The sequence below is a fragment of the Mytilus californianus genome, unplaced genomic scaffold (genome assembly GCF_021869535.1).
Source record: "Mytilus californianus isolate M0D057914Y unplaced genomic scaffold, xbMytCali1.0.p SCAF_18, whole genome shotgun sequence".
Taxonomy (NCBI): Eukaryota; Metazoa; Mollusca; class Bivalvia; order Mytilida; family Mytilidae; genus Mytilus; species Mytilus californianus.
This window is the reverse complement of record NW_026262666.1, coordinates 10,191,429-10,216,766: the sequence shown is the minus strand read 5'-3', so window position 1 is coordinate 10,216,766 and position 25,338 is coordinate 10,191,429. Positions and strand designations below refer to the sequence as shown.

Below are 25,338 nucleotides of genomic sequence, written 5' to 3'. Positions count from 1 at the left end.
TTTCCTGTTTGATCCATCTTTTCACCATTCAAAGTGAAGGATTTGACCATCTAAATATTAAATGACCTTTAGGCATTGGGTGAAATTTACAAGAAATTCTTAAATTGGAAAAGAAAAGCTAATTTGCTTGGATGCTTAGATTTCTTGTATCCATTCAGAGTGCTTAGATACTCTCTGAACATGAAAGACTGTTTGGAAGTGAACAGAACCATAAGAAAGCAAAAAATTGGCATCCATCCACCAAAGTTCCATTTCCTGCTGAATTCCCAGAACTTTCTCAAAACTCTCAATAACCCACAAAGTATATATTTATAATCTTGTTTCTTGACCTGAATACAGATGAAATATTTGCCACTGGACATTAAACAAATAATACTCAATTATTCATAAGTCTACAATTGGTATGACTTTCAATATTTCTAACGACTCTGCTATGGTGTTCTCCTTCTAAGGAGGATATTTATCGCAGAACAGAACAACACAGGAATTATAAACAATGGCAATGTTTACAAAGTACCGCAACACTTCAAGTCAAAATCTTAACAAACACAACTGGATTAAAATGTACCCATGCATTTTATTTTTATATATATACAACATCTTTGTGGAAGTTAATAAACAAAATTCTACAGCAAAATAAAACATTTACTTCAAAATAAATAAACCCCATCAAAATTGTATTGTTATATTAGGAACAAAACCATTTAAAGAATGGTTCAATCAGTTTTACAGCTGAAATTCAGGGTGATGGATATATTAAAAAGGACAAATAATTAGTTAAATTAGTTAAATTGACACAATAAAAAAAACTTTAGCATAAACTTGACATTTGACAAAAAGGGAATTAAGGAAACTTTAATGGCATAAAATATAAAAAGCATATTTCAGATTGCTATATCATCGTGTATGGTGGGGTTTTTCTGGTTGTAACATTAAAGGTCAAACAGTGACCTGTAGTTGTTTGTATCCTTGACCTTTGGTTATTGATGGAGTCAGACATGTGACAGAGTTGTCATTAAGTCACAACTGGAGTTTCGATAATCATGCCTGGAGGTTTTTTTATACATTTTTATTTTTATCAACCTTTTCAGTGTCCATTTTGGTAATAAAACTACAAATTTCCTATTTTTATTCAAATAAGAATATGCATAGTACTATTAACAATGGAGTATAAGTAGATATAAGAAGATGTGGTATGAGTGCCAATGAGACAACTCTCCATCCAAGTCAAAATTTATAAAAGTAAACCATTATAGGTCACAGTACGGTCTTCAACACGGAGCCTTGACTCACATCGAACAGTAAGCTATAAAGGGCCCCAAAAAATTACTAGTGTAAAACCATTCAAATGGTAAAACCAACGGTCTAATCTATATAAAAAATGAGAAACGAGAAACACTTATGAACCACATCAACAAACGACAACTACTGAACATCAGATTCCTGACTTAGGACAGGTGCAAACAAATGCAGCGGGTTTAAACGTTTTAATGGTACCAAGTGTTTACTAATAATTCATTGGCAATCATAACTGATTTTGTTTGATAAAATTAAAACTTTCTTTGGCAAAACTCAACACTATCACAAATGAAACATTCAGTTTTGCACCAAGAAATCCCCAGTAACAGCTTAATTAATTCACAGATCATACAGAAAACTAAAAATCAACAGGCAGTGAAAATTGTCCTTTAAGGCAAAGAATAATGTGGATACATCTGTGCTTTAATTCAACCTTAAATTAAACCATGAGTACATCTTCATCCAACTGAAGCTTGAACTTTAAAACAAAGAGCCATACAGCTGACACAACAGAAACTTTATTAAAGCATGCACAAATAATAAATCAACTTTAAATATAAAGATGTCATCTTGATGAGCAAATAGAAAGTCAGTGGTGGATATGTCATAGCTAGGGCAACTGATCGCCAAAAATGTTTTGAATTTCATGTTTCTCACAATTTATATGATGTTTTAGCATAAAATTGTCCAAAAAAATTTTGACTACCCTTTGCACTATCTTTTTCGTTTTCGGCAATAATATGCCCCCATTTTTATATATTATATCTTCAACTATATTGACTCTATTTCATATCTATTTGAATAATCTGCTATTGTCAGGTCTTTCTGGTTTTTTTTTCAAATAATATCTTCTCTACTTTTGTGCTGTTAACATAATATATCCAACATCTTCTTTTATTTATTCATATTCAAAAGATCTGTGTCTTTCTTGGAATCTTACAGTATACACACTAAAACATGTGAATCCACTGATCTTTTGGAACCAACAGCATCTTTAAAAATTATCAAAACATTTTTAACCCTGCCACATTCTTTATCCGCCAGTGCCTGTCCCAAGTCTGGAGCCTGCAGTTCAGTGGATGTTGTTAGTTGATGTCAGTCATATTTGTTTTTCGTAAATTGTTTTGTTTTAAATTTGGCCGTTAGTTTTCTCAATAATTAATTGTTTCATATTTTTCATAAAGGGAGTTTTTATAGTCGGCTATACGGTAAGGATAATTCTAACATGACGTTCTTCAAACGCTTAGAGTACACACCCGTGGTAAAATATGAATATATTGTTTGGGCTGTTCCCATCTTACTCCCGCGTCAAATGCTGTTTTATGAATGAGCTACCCGACGTCATAGAATGATGACGTAAGAATATAAGCATTTAACGTGAAAATACAAGCTTGTGAAACTGAAAATCATCACAACAAGGAAACGTTAACAAACGATGCTAAAATGTGTTATATAAGCCATTTTTTGTTTACATATTAGACATATAAATACAATTATCATTTAGATTCAATATAACCTATCTAAATATGTTTAGGGTCTATCGCTCAGAGTAAAATATTTGTCATAAAGGGCCAACCCGTGGTAAAATCAAAATATATTCAAGCCCCCATAAATTATTTCTTAATTTCTCATTGTTGAAGGCCATACGGTTGCCTATAATTGCTTACATCCACTTTATTTGAACTTTGGTGAATAGTTGTCTCATTGGCAATTATACCACACCTCATTATTTTTATCGATATTATAAAGATCCAGACCCACACTACCTAAACCCTTGCCCTAATTCTGACCCCTAAAATCTACTCTACATCGTACATGTATTATAACTGAATTTACATGTCTCAGCTGTTATTACATAGTAATATAGATTATTTCAATCTAAAAACAATATATCATTACATTCCCTGATTAGTACAACGTGTTACTTGACATTTATATACATGTTTATTGAATGGCAGTTAAATAAATGACACTTTTCCTACAGGCCATTTTTCCATCATCAGTGTAAAATAAAGTCATTTTGGGATTCAAATTCATTAAGTGGAAAATGGAGTAAGATCATAAGTGTTTCTCGTTTCTGGTTTTTTATATAGATTAGGCCGTTGGTTTTCCCATTTGAATGGTTTTACACTAGTAATTTTTGGGGCCCTTTATAGCTTACTGTTCGGTGTGAGCCAAGGCTCTGTGTTGAAGAACGTACTTTGACCTATAAAGGCTTACTTTTATAAATTTTGACTTGGATGGAGAGTTGTCTCATTGGCACTCATACCACATCTTCTTATATCTATCTATATATAATATAATGATTATTAATTTGAAAGGCATTTATTGACAGTAACACAGCCAAATGGACATATCAGAACTCATTGGCACATCCAGGGGAAGGTGTTCTAGGGGTTGGAACCCCCCCCCACTCCTCCTTTTTCAATTTTTTTTTCTTTTTAACTGTTTTTTTTTTTTGTTAAATAAATGTTGTTTAATGATGTTCGCTACTCTGTTTCAAAATAACAAGCTTTTTAAGAGACTGTTATAAATTGATAGAATACAAACAAAAAAGATAAAAAAGCTTAAAAAATAAAAGGTCAGTGTGCTTGTTTTGAAAATTTGGCAGGAAATGATTCTCTCTGGATTTTCCCTACATTTAACACTAGTACCTTTTTTCTTTCAAAAACTATGAAAAAATAACTAGGATTTTATAAAATTTTCAATAATGGCCTTTTAAACTATATGTAATAAAATTATGAAAAGAAAAGTAGGGGTTAGTGGGCAAAATTTTTTATGGCACTACATGGATAAAACCAGAGGATTCCGAATATCTGGCAAAAATTCAATAACAAGAGGAGCGAACATCCTTAAAAGATAACATTTCTATATGGAATTTACTGTCTGCTCAAATTCATTGCTAAGTTGGCAAATTAAATTTTGTCTTGTCCATCCACACCCTATATTACCAGGTCAATGCCACTGCTGGTGGACGTTTCGTCCCCGAGGGTATCACCAGCCCAGTAGTCAGCACTTCGGTGTTGACAATATGAATATCAATTATATGGTAATTTTTATAAATTTCCTGTTACAAAACTTTGAATTTTTCGAAAAACTAAGGATTTTCTTATCCCAGGAATTGATGACCTTTGCTGTATTTGGCACAACGTTTTGGAATTTTGGGTCCTCAATGCTCTTCAACTTTGTACTTGTTTGGCTTTATAACTATTTTGATCTGAGCGTCACTGATGAGTCTTATGTAGACAAAACGTGCGTCTGGCGTATTAAATTATAATCCTGGTACCTTTGATAACTATTTGGGTACAGAAGATTCAATAGATAACACAGATCAAAATATACTGTACACAATAGCCAAAACAATTGCTTTAATAATTGCTGAATACACAAATACTTTTATATCTGCCATTCCAATAGATGGTTATAGTGGACAATACATTGTCACATAGCGTGGAAATTTCAGGTTGCATACAGTAATACTGTTAAACTCTTAATTATTCGGTTGACTGCACTGTCAATCAGCATTCAACCACGACAAAGATCATCCTTTTCTTTTTATTAATTTTTCCATTACTCATATTAAAAAAAACCCAAATAAATAAAAAGATAAATGTCTCATAAAAATATCAATAACTGCTGTTCAATTGAGTGTCTTATATACTATATATCTGTTGATAAAAATATCAAACTTAGTTATTTCCCTTTGACCACCAACTTATCACTGCTAACTAATAAAGATTCCCTCCCCCCCACCCCCACCCCCCTTTCCTGAATTATTACACAAAATTCCACATGAAATTAAATGGTGGACTTGAGTGAATTATAGTACTTCATTATCAGTGAGTGTACCACTATATGTATAAAATCTTGCTTGGAATATCTTTACTTACTCCTCTACCTGCTTCCAAATAAAATTTTGCATGTACAGTATTCCTTATTTTCATACACCCAATTTCTAACACTAACAGATTTTACCAAAGTTTCACTTAAAACTATTAAAAGTTAAGAAATCTGTTTGTTTATTCTAATAAAATTTTCCTTTTGATTGTACTTTTTTTTTCGTTTTGTCTCATCCTTTGATCTTTCTGTCAGAGATATCATGTTATACATTTATACAGTTTGTATCTAGAAAAACCTTAGCAGGTCAGCTTTGAAATTAATATTGTAAAAATGTACTTATAAATACTAATAGCTATATTATATATTTATACAGTTTGTACCTAGAAAAACCTTAGCACGTCAGCTTTGATATTAATATTGTAAAATGTACTTATAAATACTAATAGCTATATTATATATTTATACAGTTTGTACATGTATAGAAAAACCTTAGCATGTCAGATTTGATATTAATATTGTAAAATGTACTTATAAATACTAATAGCTATATATTTTCATGTTCTATTTCAAATACTATAATGAGATTGGAATTAGAGGTAAGGCCACCCTGAACAAATTCTTTGTTTGATGTTGCCTACCCATGCCTTGTAGGGTTGGGTAGGCAGGTAAGGGATTTTGGGGGTTTTTTTTTGGCCAACAACATAAGTTACTTGTTCAAGACAAGAAAACGTCATTTAGAGCAAGAAAAAAACATTTTTTAAAAATTTGAAATCATTTGGGTCATAAAATTTTTTCGGGTAGGCTGCTGCTTCGATGGGTAGATAGGCAACATCAAACAATTTTATTTTTGGCCTTAAGATCAATTTAAGATGCAAAAATGTCCTTGGAATACTGGGTCATTGGTTTCATTCTTTTCAATATGCATTAAATATTTCCCTCTGGACTTTAAACAAACAGGAATGCACATGTTTTGTCGTGCTACGCGTGCATACCCCACTCATAATTCAAATTATTTGAAAACAGGAAGAAGATGTCTGATTAAAGTCCAAACTTCACACACCCATAACATTTACTCATTTCTTAGCTGCTGATTAAATATGATGTCATTCTGTTCAGCAGTAATTAATTGGAGAAATGTGTGACCTAAAATTTCAGATCCTTCAACATATTGAAAAATTCAAAGTTCTGCCAACAGGAAGTTGGTATCTGGACAGATCTGAAAAGTACTTATACACTTCAAATTATAAATGACAAGATGACCAAACAGCAAGTCAATAGGTTTAGTTTCTGAAAAAGAATGTGACGAAATTTTGTGTAGGGTTAACAGACAGACACAGTGATTGCAATGGACCATTCCATTTAATACCTGTAAAAGAGGGGTGTGGATGGTAACCTTGTTTTAAACCCTCAGATACCAAATCATGCCATCATCTCCTCATTTTTACAATTTATACAAGAAAAGAACCATTAGAAACAAAAAATGGGTACCTTTCAGATATATTATGAGCCAATCGGTACCCCTAAGAAATTACTTTTGATACCCTTAGAAAAAAATCATACACCCCTCCTTTTCTGATATCAAATGGAATGGTCCAATATATCCCAACTCCTAGAGTGAGGGTATAACCTCAATCAGACAATCATTTGGTTGGTTCAATTTTTTTTTGAAAAACTTTTTTAACAAGTTAATGGCAATAACTTATAAATACGAAGCAAACAAAAAGTAAAACTTTATCAAAGTCACTATGTAACACTGTGATCTATAGTCATTTTGAAATGTTGTGTCAATGAAATCAGTGCACTGCTCCCTGATAAAACATAACCAACTAAAGCTGTTCAAAGATTAATAGGAACCACAAATCTTGAGCTGAAAACACGTCAGTCCCCATTATAAAACATGTCAGTCCCCATTATAAAACATGTCAGTCCCCATTATAAAACATGTACAACTATTGAATAAAGAATATTTTATGGGTACAGACTATTTTTACAGTGGCATCCAACTGCAAACAGATTTTCAATACAACAGAGGAGGTGCAGGAAACTTGGATTGAACAGTCAAATTTGTCAAGACTGACTGGTATCCAACTTACCTGAATAGATACAGGTACCCAGCTGATGCTATGCTAAACAGAATCACCTGAAATTATAAAATAAGATACGTTAAGTGTATATGTGAGCTCTATTAAAATAAATGGAGAATGTGTCCATGATGCACCGCTTGCATATAACATTGTAAAGGGACATAACTCAAGAACTGTAAAAGTGAGTCACCACCCAAATTCGAATTTGTTCTGAGTTTTGTGGTACGTAATAATCATTGTGTATTAGTTTCATAACATTTGTTTAAGGCAAACTAAAGTTAAGAGAAAGGAAACCAATTTCAGGACAAACATACGGACAGATGTACATTGAACAAGGGCAACACTTAATGCCCCCTCCACTACCGTGGGGGTGTAAAAACCAGATCCCTAATTTATATTAAATATGCAGATGTCAGGATATGTGAATTGTGAACATTAGGTCATTTGCATGTTGGCAATGAACAGCATTTTCTTTTAAGTTGTAGAATTTCCTGATGGTAATAATGTTCTATGAGGGAGGGAGGTAACTCAAAGATCAGGAAAACTGATGATCCATATAATTAAAATGTGTAAATGGGTTCCACAGAATCCTGTGCTTGTGTCTCTCCTGCAATTACTACTGTCAGATTTAAAGTAAAATGTTAAACTGTCGAAAACTTAGTCCATTTATCAGTAAAATACAGAAAAATATAAAAAATTTAAACATTTTTTCTTCAAATGCTATTTCTTAATCTTGAAGAAGCTTCTGTCCCATAATGAAGGTTTGACATTTAAGTCTGGAGAATCAAACTCAGTGGGAGTACCTAGGACAACAGAGAATTTTTTTTCAAATAGAAAACCTGGATGAATCAAAACAATTTCAAGATTTATTTTGGAAATTATTTTCATTATGACAACATCCTATTTGTTAGACTTAAAATGAATATCCTGGATAATGCAATGAAGTCGAAGAAGAGTGAAAATCTGACAGAGATTAAAACCCACTTCATCAACCCTAAATTAGTCACTATTACATCATGAGTAATATCGGAAAACTATATATAGTTCTGATGACATCTAAATAATGCTTTCGAATTGCTATCTAGTGGAGTTCAGAGTGCCGTAAAGAAGAAATCATTGAATCTTAAAGAATTTTTGAAAGATTATCTGCAACAATTTGTATTTTCTCATTAGAACTGGCTAATTGCGTATTATATTAGCTGTTTCTTGTAGTACAGTGAGCTAAATTAGTGGATAATGAACAAGGAAGTAGAATTACATATTCGAAAAAAATTAATGACACGCCTTTAAGATTGCTGTTTCCGTATTATCGGGTACAGAATAATTCTTCTAATACGAGTGCCTTTTTGAAAGAATTTTAATAACAGCTTTAAGATTGCTGTTTCAGTATCATTTAGTACAAAATAACTCAACAGTGTATTTTTTTTTTTCCGAACCTTACTAATTACCATTTACTTTCTTTAATTTTTTTTTTAAAACTCCAAATGAACCACCTTGATTAGGATGAATGAGAAACCGGAACATCCAAAGATGGAATAACAGAGAATGAAGTTAAGAGCCGCACGATCTTTGTAAACGATAATGCAATTAGATCTAAAAATCAACTCAGCATGAAACAATATGAGAAAATTATAAGATAATAATGACATCTTGGTCTCTGTAAATTTTCTGACAGGTCAAGTTCCGCAACGGAGACAAAAGATAATGAACCCACCCCGTAATCATCCCTTAAGACGTCTCTTCATCTCTCACTGTCAACAAATGATAGGGTTCTCTAATACTGATTAGCTCGGCACATCATACAGCGGAATCGGTTATCAATTTATAATTACGATGTTCTAGTCTTTCATCGCAGATTTCTCTAAACTTATACAGGGCTCTTTAAGTAATTCTTTCTTTTCAACTCCGGGATAGGTTTTTCTTCTTATGGTAAAAATAATTAATTTTTTTCCTTTGAAAGATCTCGGTTTTCTGCCCTGAGGCTATTAGTATTTTTGTAATTATAATATCTGCTGTCTCTTGGGAGATCAACTTCAAAAGGACAATGTCTACTTCTTTACAGACATCAATTACTTCATACAGATTTTCTCAGGTAAATCATAATTTTAAAACTTACATTGGTTAGAAACCAGAAATTAAGAGTACAAGTTGGGAACTTCAAATATAGCTTGACTTTTGACACCAAATTTAAAGTGATTTTGATTTTTAAAAAAAGGGTCATCTTGGAGGTACAGATTCCTATTGAATATAGTGATACTGTGTATTTGTCCTCGCCCAAAATGAAAAAAAAATAAATGAATGACTATAAATATAACTCTCCTTACGTTGGTGTAAAAATAAAAAAACCTTCCATCACTTTAAAGACGGGAAAATTTGGGATTATAGCCCATGCCTTTCCAGAGAAATAAAATTCAAATTCATTTAAAAAAGCAAATGGTGGATTATCCCTTTTAATTGGATCGACATCTCTCTTTTCTATTTGCATATAGATTGAACAAAAACTTTTAAATTGTAACAATGCAGAATTGTTGACATATTCAGTTTTTATCAACGAATTAAATGCATAGTTTTGTAATTTGATTGGCATGTTAAAATTGATGACCCATCTTGGTCTTAAAAAGAAAACACGGTACATTTTTTTTCACATGACTGCATAATGGAGATTATGTGTACTAACTTTTTTATAATGTAATCAAGCAATAACTGCTACGAGATCATGACATTTATCCTAAAATCGTCTGACAGGTCTTCCTGAACACAGGACCACACACAATTATACCATTCACATGTTCTGTTAATTTTCTTAATTACTGTCAACAATCAAACTGGAATTGTTTATTTATCTAAATTATCTCTGATTATTCTAGGAGTCTGGGTGTCCGACTCTCAATCCTCCAAAGTATAATGCTTTCAACATTTAGTTGTGACAGGTGGCCAATGCAATAGGGATGCAAAAAGGGGGTATTTACAATAAAATAATAAAAATCTCTCAAGAAAAAAATCATGCCTTGCAGTTCCCCCTTTTTTCTGGTGAATATATTAAGTGGGGGATTTTCTCGCTGCGTTGAAGATGCACTGGTGGCCTTGGGCTGTTTTCTGCTCTTTGGTCGGGTTGTTGTCTCTTTGACACATTCCCTGTTTCCGTTCTTAATTCTATTGCTTGTTTGTTTCAGTTATTAAAACCACTTTCAGCACTCAATTAGCTATATCATAAAGGGGTGAATGAAAGTCTATGAAAGTGTCAAATTTTGTAATGTCCAAAAGGGTCCTGCTATTAGGAAATAAAGAATTTGAATTTGAATATTCATCATGGTGACACAATAATTCTTGACACTGGCAGAATCCTAAATACCCAGAGAGAAACACCAACCTTCCAATTCCTTCTTGATCAGAGTAGTGTTCAGGCAGGCTAATTTTAAAATCACTATAGACTAACCATGATATATAAATCTTTATTGTCATATAAGTAAAACATGATACTATAATGTGACAAATACAAATGATAAAAACAACAAATGAACTGATTTGACAAATAAGACCACTCTGCCAATATAATGTATGAATTTATCAACTTCATGAAAAAAATAAGAACCAAAGTAAAATTTAACTGAAACAAATTAATATTTCATCTTTTTTATAATTTAATAAAGGACTTGTGAGTTTGAAAGTCCTTAAGACTGTAAAAAGTCATATATGCAAGAAATAATATCAATACTTATTAAAGAAGCAAAGTGCAAATATATGACTAGATATAAAAAAAAAAAGACATTATTATGGAAACCTAATGAAGTCAAATAAATTTTATGTTCAACTGATGAGATAAATTAACATTTGGACATAATAGTTGAATTAAGCCAGTGTCCATTGAATTTCCAAAATAAGGAACAAAAATCTTCTTTCTTTTTTTGGTAATCACATTTCAAAATATTTAATCGGGAAATCTGCATTTTGAAAATTAAACCTTATCAAATGACATACGTGTCACACAACACTTTGTAATTTTGACTAGAAGTTGGTTAAGCTGGCATTATAAGCATGTAAGTTATTTCTCTTGTAAAAAGTTCAGCCTGTCACTCCAGGATAAATAAAACTTCTTTCACAGATTTTGCCAACATTCCGATAGAGTGACAATTTTGGCTCCAGCAGAGAAATTGACACATACAAATGTCTTACAATACAGCATGTGACAATGATACACGGCTGACACGCTGTGATATAAACGAAAATAATATATATGTCGACTGCTATGGAGGGTGACAATAATTTACACATTTTGCCAACACATGATATATCAAAATATGCAAATGACAATTATTACACGTCTATACATAAAAACATTACATAATAATTAATTAATTTCTACATTAATATTACTTAATTCATTTCACCTGACAAGGTTTGGCTAAAAAAGCTTTTCTAATTAATGAGCTTTCTCTGGCGTACAGTGACGTGACGGTACTCACTTTTTGGTCAGATCATTTTGCAGGTCTGGCATATTTAGTCACAATATATGGGCAGTTTCCTGGATGAGGAAAATTGGTTATTTTATAACAGTGAAAAATCTAAATTAAGAGCTTGTACAAAGTCATTAGTCTTGACCATGTGTTGCTTGTTGTCTTTGTTTGTGAGTCCGTTTGAGTTGGAAGTTGATGGTTGGTGTGGTCTGTTACATGACCTTCCAGTATATTTTGCGATTCCTGTTAACCCTAATTCGTGTATTTTTTATCGAAAACAAAACTTTAAAGGATATTCAATATTTAAATGTCTCAAATTAAGTATTAATTGATTTTATTAAATATATCAGTTAACTTAACTTAAACGATGCAATATGACAAATTTCAAGCAAGTTCAATCCAGAATATTTACAGCTCTGAAAATGAATCTTAATTAAGTGAGAGAGATTTAAAAAAAAAAACTCTCTATAAATGACAACTGTAAATTTGATTCACAAAGCATTTCAACTACTGTACATATATAAAATAAGGAGAAGTGGTATGATTGCCTGAATGAGGCATCTATCCACCAAAGATCAAAAGACATGAATACAGGCAACTATTGGTCACTGTACAGCCTTCAACAATGAGTAAAACCCATATTGTATAGTCAGCTATAAAAGACCCTGACATGAGAAATGTAGACAATTCAAATGAGAAAACTAACGGCAGATTTTATAACAATACAATTTTTCACAAAAAAACAAATATGACAGACATGAAGGTTTTACATGCAAAACAGCTGATCTTCGAAATTTTTTAAACTAAAATGATACATAGAAAAAAATTTCATGTACATATCATGTATTTATAAATGTGAAATTGTGATTTAATTGAAAAAAAAAGTGCCTCATGCCACGAACAATAAAATGAAACCCTGAAGTCAAAACTAATTTTTTTTTACTTTCTGTTTGCTGTTTTTAAATAGGCCGCACCACTTCCAGTAAACATGATATCCTTCCACTAACCTCTTTTGATATCCAAAAAAAGATGTAATATTTTTTTTAAATCTAAATATGTGTTTAAATTGAGCATTAAAACTTTTAATCAAACAGAAAAAAATTCAGAAAAAATGGACTATTTTATTTCACTCCATGTTTTGACATGCACCGGAAACTGGAGTTGTAATACAAGACTGGTACCTGAACCAAGTACAACTACTGAATAACACAGGCTCCTGACTTGGAACAGGTACAAAAAGAATGTGGCTGCGGGTTAAACCTGTTAGTAAGTGCTCAACCCCCTTCCCCCTATATTGGTGTATAACTGTCATTGTTTATGATGCAGACATTGAAAGTTTTGCACCTAATTTCTGTGCCAAACATGTCTAATCTTATCATTTTCAAGCAAGCCATGTTAAGAGAAAATGTGGAAATGCTCCAAAAGCTGATATAAATAGATTATAATTGAGTTTGGAGGTAATTGGCAGTTTAAAATAATAAATCAATTTAAACATGCAGTTTTAAATAATAATCTTTTTTAATTAAAAACTGTTGCCATCAATTCTAAATGGCAAATTGAAATCCCCAGATTTTATTAAAAACAAATTAACCAAAAACTTTCAGAAAAAAAAATAAACCATAAAAAAATCGGTTGCCTAAAAAATCTTGACAAATGTTTGAAAATTTAACAGTGGCGACTTTTGCATTAGTCAAAATATTTTAACGGAAGATAAATATTTATATATGTTTTATTTATAGGGCCTTTCAAAAATGTCAGCATTTGAGATTGAGCAGACGGACAGATTCTGCAGATTACTCAATGGTTGTCATAACTGATTTAATTATCAGCCGATCTAAACCTTCAACTTGAAACTTTAGAAATTAACCAGAAACTACAAACATTTTATAAATTAGAACTGTAAAAGTAAACTGTATACTAAACATTTTACTCTAGATTTATGATAATTTTCATTCTGATCTTTAAAGTTTTTATTTTTACACCAGTTCCACTTAAATTGTATTGAACAAATTGTTTTCTCTTAATACTTGCATAGTTGCTGGCCTTGTCTAATTTTTTTTTATTATTAGCTTTGCGACAAGTCAAATTTCAAAACAAGGCTGTACGGTTGCCTATAATTGCTTACATCCACTTCATTTGAACTTTGGCAGATAGTTGTCTCATTGTTAATCATTATAACCACATCTCCTTATTTTTATACAAACAAGAAAGAAATAAAAAAATCCTGCCCAAAATAAACAATGAGGATGTTAACAAAGTTTGATGCCATTTTTTACTTTAAAACCATTCTATCTGAAGAATTTTATATATCAAACTAAACATCATAACCGTCTAACATACCCGTCCCCCTTTACATAATATGCTAAAATTAATTTGTACACTCTGAGATCTTTGTTCAACTATGCAATTCTCAAATTTCAATTTATAACCTTGAAACTCAGATATGCAATTCATAGCTCGATCTCTTATAAACCGCAGCCTGCTTAAAGAAAGCCAAACCCGATGTTACCTTCATTTTAGAGACTGAACCGAGTCAAGGTGTAGTATCTTTATAGTTTTATTTGAAGTAGGGGATATCTTTAAAAAAATACTTGGGGTGGGGGGAAGGGGGACATGAATTTTTTTAGAAATTATCATTTTTATTTTACCCATTTGCATTTCTTGTACTATAAAACTTTAATATGTAAAAACATTGTGTTCCCAAAATACCTTTGAGAAATATGTTTTTTATGCATCAAAAAATAATAATACGTTACTCAACAACGTTAATCCTAAATCCCACTTTACTCCCTTAAATGAAGATAGTTGGTGACTAACATTGCAAATTGAGGTTGATGAGAACTTCTTTTCTACTTCATTAAACCAGGACATTATTGGTTTGCATTGATTTTACACAAATCCATATTATTAGTTCCAAACTCGAGTAGAATTAAGTATTTTATTGTCTTTCATCCAATGGATCCAATTTCATCATTTTTGACAGCTGCGTTCAAAATTAATCAATTTTTTGCCAAATTCTCCATTTTAAGACTGATTGAATTCTTTGGTATTGTTTGCTCTTGGGAATTTCTAATTTACGAAAATTGCATAGAATAAAAAAAGACTTGGGAAGATCTGCAGCAGCTTAATCAACCATTATGCAACCGTGTAAATTTTTCAGATAATTTGGTATTCTGGAATGATGCATAATTGTATGTTACGGATGTGAAATATGCCGACTGTTAACTATCAGTGCTACTGTGAGCAGATGGGAGCTGTAAATGCATGCTTAAATGTGCATACAATTGTTTAAAAAACTTTTATGTTCAACAGACAAACATTACCATCTCTTACAGTTGTTTTACCCAAGTCTGTTCTCTTCTTTATGAGTTAACTTAGTTAAGTCCAATTATTATGCTGTGTTGGAAGGTTATTTCAATTTTTTGCTTTGACGCCTTCCTGTGGGATAAAAAACTAGAGGCTCTAAAGAGCCTGTGTCGCTCATCTTAGTCTATGTGCATATTCAACAAAGGACACAGTGAGTCTCCAACATTGCAGACAAGAATAGAATTCATAACAAAATTCTGTTTTGTTGATCTTGTATTGCTGATCTTTTAGTCTGTTTAGTTTTTCTCTGTTAGTTTTTCTCTGTCTTCTTTAGTTTTTGGTCAAAACACAAAAGAGGGTAAAACTAAACATCATTGAGATTGGAGCCATCTCTGTGGGCCTCGCTGTAAATAACTTGTGGTAGGACATGGGGTTGTCAACTGAAACCAAAGTTTTTGACCTTTGACCTAGGAAGTAACGTGTATGTACATTATGACACACCCTCTGGTGTTGGTTAATATACATGTCAAGTATAAAGTATGAAATTATAACAGTTCTCTAGATATAGAGCGGACACAATTTGTTACGGACGGACAGACTGATCACTATAGGGTGACCCGCCACTAGGCAGGGCCCTAAAAAATCCTATTTCAGGGCAACCATTCATATAAAGAGTGACAGTCTTTAGCTAACTATATCTTCAAAATTTGATTTGTTAGTAGATCTTGCCTTGATGATCATTTTTGTGATTTAAAGTGTCTATTTATCTATTATAATTTTTAAGATATAAGGCAAAAACGCAAAAAATTGTAAAAATTGTCATTAAAGGGCAATAACTCCAATAAGGAGTGGACTCACGATTTCAACCATGAGGAATTATTTGTAGAACTTGTCTTGCTGATCATGTTTGCATTTTTCTCTATCTATTATGGTTTTTAAGATAAAAGACAAAAATGAAAAAATATTTAAATTTGTCATTTTAAGAGCAATAACTCCGATAAGAAGTCGTCTGACAGTTTTGACGTATATGGACAATTGGTAGAGCTCAACATTCTGAACATTTTTGCTACTGTCAAAATTTTTTTATTTATAGTCTGATTTTCTTTATTTATAACAGTTTTCAAATTAAGACAAAACTTGCATTTTACCCCTATGTTCTATTTTTAGCCATGTCCGCCATCTTGGTAGACAGGTAGGGTCATCGGACACATTTTTTAAACAAGATCATCAAATGATGATCGTGGCCAAGTTTGTTTAAATTTGGCTCAGTTATTTCAGAGGAGAAGATTTTTGTAAAAGTTAACAGATGACAACGGACGCCAAGTAATGAGAAAAGCTCACTTGGTCCTGTGGGCCAGGTGAGCTTAAAATCAAAATTGTAAAAATACCCTCAGTAGACGACATGATAATCTGGACTACCTCATGAGAAGAAGTGGCCTACGTGAGGTTGGATGGATGTATAGGGATAACCTTACAAAATTTTTTAATAATACAATCTCCTGATAATTTGGTCCTTGGGCCAAACATAAAACATGGATCGTTTGATGTTGCCTACCTACCTACCTACCTAAAAAGCAGCCTACCCGAAAAAAATTATGTCTCAAATCATTTCAAATCTTTTTAAAAAGATTTTGTCCTGCCTTTATGTCGTTTTCTTGTCTAAAACATGTAACTTATGTTGTTGGTCCACCAAAAAATAAAATCCCTACCTACCTACCCAACCCTAGAAGGCATTTAACAAAGATTTCATAAGGGTGGCCTTGGATAGGCAAAGATGTGAGGAGGAGAAGACTTGTTTAAAATTACAAAGATAAAATGAAAAAAAAAACAGGATCATTCAATCATAAATGAATGAAAATTCTTTTACTGAACAGCTCTTAATTAATTGGCCAGAACAAGTTAATTGGATATTTTCTTATTTCAATAATTCTTTTTTTTTAAATCTACACAAGTCTGTCCCTATACCAAAATCTGAGAATAATCATGTACTGTGTTTAATATTTTGACAAATTACACCACCTTTGACCTCTGTCATAACGTGATTGAGTAGTTATGATTAATTCTATGACCTTTAACCTTTCATGTAATTTACAGTAGCAAAATAAACACTAGCGAATTTTCAATCTTTTTTTCTTCTGGGAACATTTAAAAAGATTAGCAGGAGGATATAAGAACAATGAATCATTTTGTTGATTGAAGGAAGACACAAAGTCTGAAAACTTCAAGACTTAGTTTATCTTAGGCCAAATAAAACTAATTTTTAGAAAGTTATCCTCCTTTCATAAAGATAAGGGGCATGGGGAGCATTTTATATTTTAGGTTTTCCTCATGATCAGTAAAATAACTTAAGAAACTGTAAAGGAATATGAAAAAAATTATAAAAGTAAAAACAATTCAGGGCAGGTCCTATGGTCATGGCATTCAAAACTTTCCACTTGTCCAAACATACCTCAAAACAGATCTGTCAAATTTTTAATTTTTGTTTCAATTCAACTTTCCTTCCAACTAAAGTCAACTTCACATAAATTATACCATTTGACTTTCGACTGCATCATATTAATTGTTATCTCTACTGAAATTAAAAGTACCCAAATCTTTGTATAAATACACAGACAGTAAATTTAATGAGGGAAATTTTGAAAGGGAATTATTTTCCCTAATTCTGTGATCAAGAAATTAGCATCACCTATTAATGAATTTCCCTTAAGTTTGACATTTTGAATAATGATTACCATCTGATGGCGACTAGATGCAAACTTCACGAAAAATCCACTAATCGGCATCATAAATAGTAATTTTTGTGTGAACATATTTTTTGCTTTTTTGAAGGCCTGAGTTTAAACAGATTTCATCGTCAGCAAGTGATGTGTTTTCTATTCCAATCAGTTTTTTTTTTCTTCAAATTAATTAGATTAGTACCATTTTTCAGACAAAAATCATTACAGATATGAAAACTCTTTCAATTAAGAACTACCCTAAATAATCAATCAATGTCTACATTTACAAAGATTCTTCAAGAATAGAACAAAAATCAAACTCAATTTTGCTGAAAATATGACTCAAATGTAATTCCCCATGATCCTCTCCACTAAAGGCTAGCATCAATCATTCCCCTCCTGAAAATAGAGAACTTATAAGTCAACTTAATTAAATTTCATAATTAATATGTGGACGGATTTGATGGATGTCCCCAATGTTATTCGCAATGAACGATTTAATTTAGAAATCTGTACAGTTACAAAACACTTCATCCCTAAAAATATTACACTGCATTTAAAAAAGTACAAATTTTATGATGAATTATAATGCCATGATTCTGGTTAAGATTTATAAGTACAGTTCATAGATCTGACATAAGCAGATAAACAATTGAATAACACTGATACTGTAGATTCATGTGTTATAGTGGTGTAGTAAGGGCACTAATTTTTACGTATTTCGGTGGATAATACCATATTTCAGGGATAATACCGTATTTCGGGGTATAATACCATATTTGGGGGATAATACCGTATTTCAGGGGATATAATACTGTATTTCGGGGATAATACCGTATTTCGGGGGATACCATATTTCGGGGATAATACCGTATTTTGGGGGCAATACCGTATTACGGGGGACAATACTGTATTTCGGGGATAATACCGTATTTCGGGGGATAATACTGTATTTCACGGATAATACCTTATTTTGGGGGATAATACCGTATTTCGGGGGATAATACCGTATTTCGGGGGATAATACCGTATTTCAGGAATAATACCGTATTTCAGGGATAATACCGTATTCTGGGGATAATACCGTATTTCAGGGATAATACCGTATTTCAGGGATAATACCGTATTCTGGAGATAATACCGTATTTCAGGGATAATACCGTATTTCAGGGATAATACCATATTCTGGGGATAATACTGTATTTCAGGGATAATACAGTATTCTTGGGATAATACCGTATTTCAGGGATAATACCATATTCTGGGGATAATACCGTATTCTGTGGATAATACCATAAATCGGTATAATACCGTATTTCGGGGGATAATACCGTATTTTGGGGGATAATACCGTATTTTGGGGGGATAATACCGTATTAAGGGGGGATAATACCATATTAAGGGGGGATAATACCGGTATAGGTAAACCACAAGTTTATTAGGCCACACTTACAAATATTTTGGTTTGCCTAAAGGTAGAGATAGTGGGTAGGTAGGTAGGCATTTTATTTTTTTTTTATTTGGCAAAGAGAAATTGATGTGTCCAATGTTTTTTAGTCGTCATGCCTATCTGATTTTAAAAAAAACATTTTTCACATCAGGACAGTAAAAGATTTTGAGTAGGCAGCTATTTTCTGGGTAGGTAAGGGTTAGGGCAAACAAACATATTCTTTTTTTTATGGCTTTATATTCAACAAAATGCAAATTTTCTACAAGCTTGTATACAGTATTTGTCGAAACCATGAAATCAAGAATCAACTAAAAAATACAATTAAGTTCCCGGCCAAATCCAAGAAAATTGATAACCCCATGAAAAATAAATTAATCCACTGTCATAAAAGATATATTGAACATCAGTGGACATAAGTATAGGTCAGGGCTGCCCATCATTAGGGAGGGAGAGGAAGAAGAAAGGGATCCCCCTCAGAACTCTATTGGATACGGTATCTTTAAACTTTAGCCTTTTCCTCCTCGTCCTATTAAACATCAGGGGTGAGTCAAGACATATCAATAAAAATTAACACCATGAATTTCCCTTAAGTCAACAAAGATGATTATAAAAATGGAATTATGTGTTTTTAAAACGACTTTAAGCCGTGCTAAACTTGTGTAATAAATAGCTGTTCATTTTTCACAGCATACGAGGACAGCACATAATAGGCTTAAAAAGGTTTCAGGAAAAACATAAAAAAGACGTAAAATATGACTTTTGCCGAGGCAACGTTTCCAAAATGAGGAGGAATGTTATGTATTTATACTCAGTCACATGATATTAAATAGTGAAGACAATGGCTAAGTCAACAGAAATAAGAAAGACGAATGTACTTCTGCGTAATTTATCAAATTTTAATCCGACACGGCAATGTTGTAACAATTGTATTAAATTTATTTACAGGATTCTTTCCGACAGTAAAAAACCTGCCAACGAACAAATTGTTGAACTTTTTCTCATTAATTTACACTAAATGCTTTGTGTCACTTAATCCATTTATTTCAAATTAATGTCCTCTCCTTAAAACTTTTATAAAAAGTCAAGTTGACAAATGAAAGAGTCCTTTCATATGTTAAGAAAAAGAGAAACTTACACAACTTGGTAGAGTGCAACATTAACATTGACATTCTAAAAACCTCAACTAGAAAGAAACAAGAATGTGTCCATAGTACATGGATGCCCCACTCGCACTATCATTTTCTATGTTCAGTGGACTGTGAAATTGGGGTAAAAACTCTAATTTGGCACTAAAATTAGAAAGATCATATCATAGGGAACATGTGTACTAAGATTCAAGTTGATTGGACTTCAACTTCATCAAAAACTACCTTGACCAAAAACTTTAACCTGAAGGGGGTCAGACGGACAGATGGACGGATGAATGAACGGACGGACAAACGGACAGATGAACGAACGGACGCACAGACCAGAAAACATGATGCCCCTACTACTATCATAGGGGGGGGGGGGCATAAAAAAAAGTTTTAGAAAGATAATTAAGACACTGTTTAAGGGTTAAACTATATCCATATATTCAGTAATCTGAGGACACATCTCTGTAAGGCCCACCTATACATGTATATGAAAAAATTGTGAAAAGTATGCAATAAGCTTGACTTGCTGTAGTCAATTTCCAGGAAAGTAATCCTTTTAAGAGCATCAGGCAAGTCTGAATAAGGTTCACATGTATTCTGCATAATAATAATAAAAGCATAAGGGAAGGTGCCATAGTTTAAAAAAAATCCAAGCATCCAATCAACTTTAAATGTAAAATTCAAAATGTGGAATTACTTAATTTTCAATAATTACATTGCAAATTCAAACCTTAAGCAGTCAGAGGCTAAAATATCTGTACCTAATCAATTTTAAAACCTTATAGAACCTTAAACTTATACTTGAGCCCATTTCAAAGGACCGATATGTGTGGCATGTTTCAAATCTTTTTACACTTGCATTTTTTGTGTCACAAGACAACTTAATGTGAGCAAATTACTCATACTTAATATTCAAAATAATAACAGTTATTAAGTTATTAATAGATTTGTATCAAACACCATCTATCAAAAAAAAAAATTGCAGTTACCTCCCTTTAAACACTTAGAAAAACTTTCATTTTTTTTCAAGTCTGGATATTACTGCAATAGTATATCTCAGATATTTGAAATTTGATTTAGACATAGTACACCTAATAATATGAAACCACAATATCTGGTTTACATTCATTAAAATTGCAGCATTCAAATGTAAAATTTACCAGATTCCTTTAATCCAGACAAAAATCATATTACTTTTGATCAGCAAGTTGACCATCTTACTTCCAAAAAAATACATAATTCAGTAAGAAATATGAAACTTAACATTTACACAACTGTAATATAAATGCTTGGATTTTTGTTTTAATACCATTGATAATGAGGTGTTTTAATTTTCATTTAATCCTTGATCTTCTGTGTCAAAATTATAAAAAAAAAAGTAAGAGACTGAAAGCTTTATAATTATTTCATTCAAATAAAATAAATGAGGCCCCTCATTGGGGTGTCCAAGTAATCACATAATAACAAATTTTTTGCCAATATAATCACATAATCATTGATTATTTTTTTAAACAAGATAATCAAATAATCAAAAATACGGTCCTAGATTATCAAATAATCAAATAATTATGATGAAATATTAGGTCTTGTAATCAAGTAATCACTATAAAATTGGCCAAGTAATCACTTAATCAAAAACCCCATGAGGAGGCTCATAAATAGATAACCTCTGTCCCTATTCCCCTTCCTCTACAACTTTTGTATTTTTTGTCACAAAAAAATACTTTTTAATAAAAAAAAAAAGTCAACAAGTTGCTTTACTACATAGAGTACGAACCAGTTTTTTTTTCCAGACAAAATGCTTTCTTAAGTCCTTTATTTTTCATGCATTGTGAAAAAATTAAATAATTGGACCATAACTAAGTCGTCAAAATACTCCCGTCCATATGGCTGCGGGCAGAAACAAATTTGGCAAAAGATTAGGATACAAAATTTAAATTCAAATTTCTATTTTTTTCCCATTGTAATTCTTACTATTTGTATTTTAAGCTAAATACAATATATACATAAAATTTTGGTAAAGTCAGGTTCTAAATTTATAGATATAAAGATAAATATGACAAATGTCCGCATTTAAATAGTTCCCATGTTCAAATTTGGAAAACTGGATCTATATGCGAAACAAGATAAATATCCTACATCTTAAATTACTGAACATTTATGTAGTTCTGAAGCCACTTTTCACAAAAAATCTTCTGAGGAAAAGTAACGAAGTCATTGACATTTCCGATCAACTTTAATCGTAAGCTTTTGGTGAAAAGAGTCGCTGATAATCCAAACATATCTTTAAGAGTTTTTCTTTTTTTTAGCACAATCCTACATACACTAAGGTAGACTCTCACTGACTAATGAAACCCCAATTTACCTGGTCAATCTGATAGGATCTATCGAAAGTTTTGACACAATCCTTGTACTGAGCCCCAAGTTCATCCTGTCAGGTGATTAAAATTTTTACCCAATACCTGTAAAGAACTTCAGGCACTCTCTCAATTGAACCCATATTTCAGTCTACCAGTTCAATCGTATTTCAATTTTTGACACAATCCCTTCACTGAGCCCAAACTTCCCTCTGGTGAGCCCCAAGATCAGCCTGTCAGTTTGAGAGGTGTTGAAAGTTTTGACATAACCCCTGTACTTTTATGAGTCTGCTACTGTTTTCTCCAGAATCCTGATGCTGTACAACTATTTTCTGGCATGACCTTCGACCTCACACAGTATTAACTCACCTGCCATTCTTTGTTTGACATTTATTGGTTTTTCTCAAGAATTATGTAATATTTACAAGGTTTTTTTTTAAAGATGAAACTGAGATGTTTTAACTATACTGTCAAACACTAAAAATGTTAAGAGTGCTTTCTTTACTTTATTTTAATTTGATTAATAAGTCTCTGAATATAAAACTGGCCTTCCTTAAGAAAACATCCCAATACACAGATTGGGTACTTTACCCTTTAGTCTTCTATAGATTACTAATTACTGAAATTCAGAAATTTAAGCATGGATTTATACTTGTGATTTTTGAAGAATGAACAAAATTGTGAGATTAATCAAACTGATTTCAGGCATTGCGGCATACAAATAATGCTATCATCGCTTAAAAATGTGATTTTTTTTATTTTTGAGACACCTACATGCATTCTTATATTTGCATATCAAAAACATTGCAAAAATTTCTAAATTTATAGTACCTTTTTTCATTTCTATGTATATTTACAGTAACCACCAGAAAAGGAATTTATAATATACAGAATATACATGTATCATAGAAAAGGAATTTATACAGAATATACACGTATGATAGAAAAGTACTGAAGTCAAAAATAAAAGAAGAGTCATTGGAAAGATCAGGGCTATAAAGGTCATCATATACTCATTGATTAAAAAAATTGAAAATAAACTAGAGGCTCCAAGGAGCCTGCTACATACACCTGGCATTTTTGCATAAAGTTGAGATAAAAGAGAGGCAAAGGTACATTCAAACTCACAAGTCGAAAATAAACTGACAAGATTATTTGTGTTAAATAGAAACTGTGTTGGTTAAAATCTTGTCTTGTTCATCATTTTTGGTAGACAGAATTTCTCTTCATCCATTATGGTATTAAAAGTACATGTCGTAAGCTAAATTTTTAAACATGGGTTAAAACTTTAACTTAGGTGCAACAATTTCTGTAAGTGTTAAAGGAGTTATTACCCATGACATATTTGACATATTTAGTGTTGACAGTTGCTGATGTTTTTTTGTTATTCAAAATTCAGTCTTAGATCTATCATGTCTATTTTAATAGATATCAGGTACAAAGACTCAATTGGTTAACAATTGCCATTAAAGGGCAATAACTCCTTTCAGGAGTTGACTTGATGATTTTTAATATTTCAACTTATTTGTAGATCTTCTCTTGCTGGTTATTTTTGCTATCTGCAAACGTTTCTCTTTATCCACTATAACATCTTCCAAATAAAAAAACCATAAAAATAGTTAAACATTGTCATTTAAGGGCAATAACTCCTATAAGGAGTTAACTGACAATTTTGGCTATATTAAATCATTTGAAGATCTTGTTCTGCAGATCATTTTTGCTACATTTTTTTTAGTATTAGAGTTTCTCTTTATCTATAATAGTTTTCAATAAACTAAACCAAAGAAGCCAAAATAAATGATTCAAAATCATAATTCATGGGCAACAACTCCTATTTAAGTAGTCAACGGACAATTTTAATAAATATTTATTTGTAGATCTTATTTTGTTGATTATCTTTGCTTTTAATAATAGGGCAATAACTCCTACAAGAAATGGGTTGACAATTTTGGTCATGTTTACTTATTTGTAGATCTGTCTTGCTTTATTACAGTTTCTTTCTATCTGCTTTTATTTCTGTAAAAAAACCCACAGGAATGGGCAATAACTCCTTTAAGGAGTTGACTGACATTTTAAACCAAGTAAATTATTTGTAGATCATGTCCTGCACATCTTTTGTGCTACATGTATTTATAATTTTTCTTTATCTAGAACAATTTTCAAGATAATGGCAAACATTGCAAAAAGAAGACTCAAATGGCTTGGTGTCTTAGATTGTTTCTTAAAACAATGGAGAATGGTCTATACTGAACATTTAAATGCATTGCACCAATATGGAAATACAAAATTTAAGAATTCAAAAATAGTAAAATGGGGAAAATCTTGAAACAAATCCAGAATGAAAGGTGACAGCACCTGAAAAGATTTGTGATTTCTCTGTAAACTTCCAAAAGATCTGTGATTTGAAATTTTTTGCTAAAAAATCACTTTGATACATACATATCAGATTTGTTGTTTGGGAATTTTATAAACAAATTTAAAGATACATTGCAAAATGAAAGAAAAATTAAATGATCATTTCCTAAAAAAAAGTAAATTTCTTACATTTTCTTAAAGATAATTTGATATCCTTTCGAAACATAAGACTGTCTATATTTCTGCTGTCCCAGAAATTAAAGTATCATGTGTGCACTGTCTGATATTATTGGAAATTCCGGTTATCTTTTTTTCAATGTATTATTTCATTGTTTGTTCA

The 25,338-nt window shown here is 31.7% G+C and overlaps 1 protein-coding gene across 2 annotated transcripts in view; it reads right to left on the bottom strand.

Annotated features, from left to right (window-relative positions):
• LOC127726699 (transmembrane protein 135-like) overlaps positions 1 to 25,338 on the bottom strand; it is a 113,770-nt gene that overhangs the window by 38,560 nt on the left and 49,872 nt on the right. For both annotated transcript variants that reach the window (XM_052234152.1, XM_052234150.1), the window contains exon 6: positions 7,233 to 7,279. In XM_052234152.1, the coding sequence (XP_052090112.1) occupies positions 7,233 to 7,279 (47 nt within the window). The remainder of the gene's footprint in view (positions 1 to 7,232; positions 7,280 to 25,338) is intronic.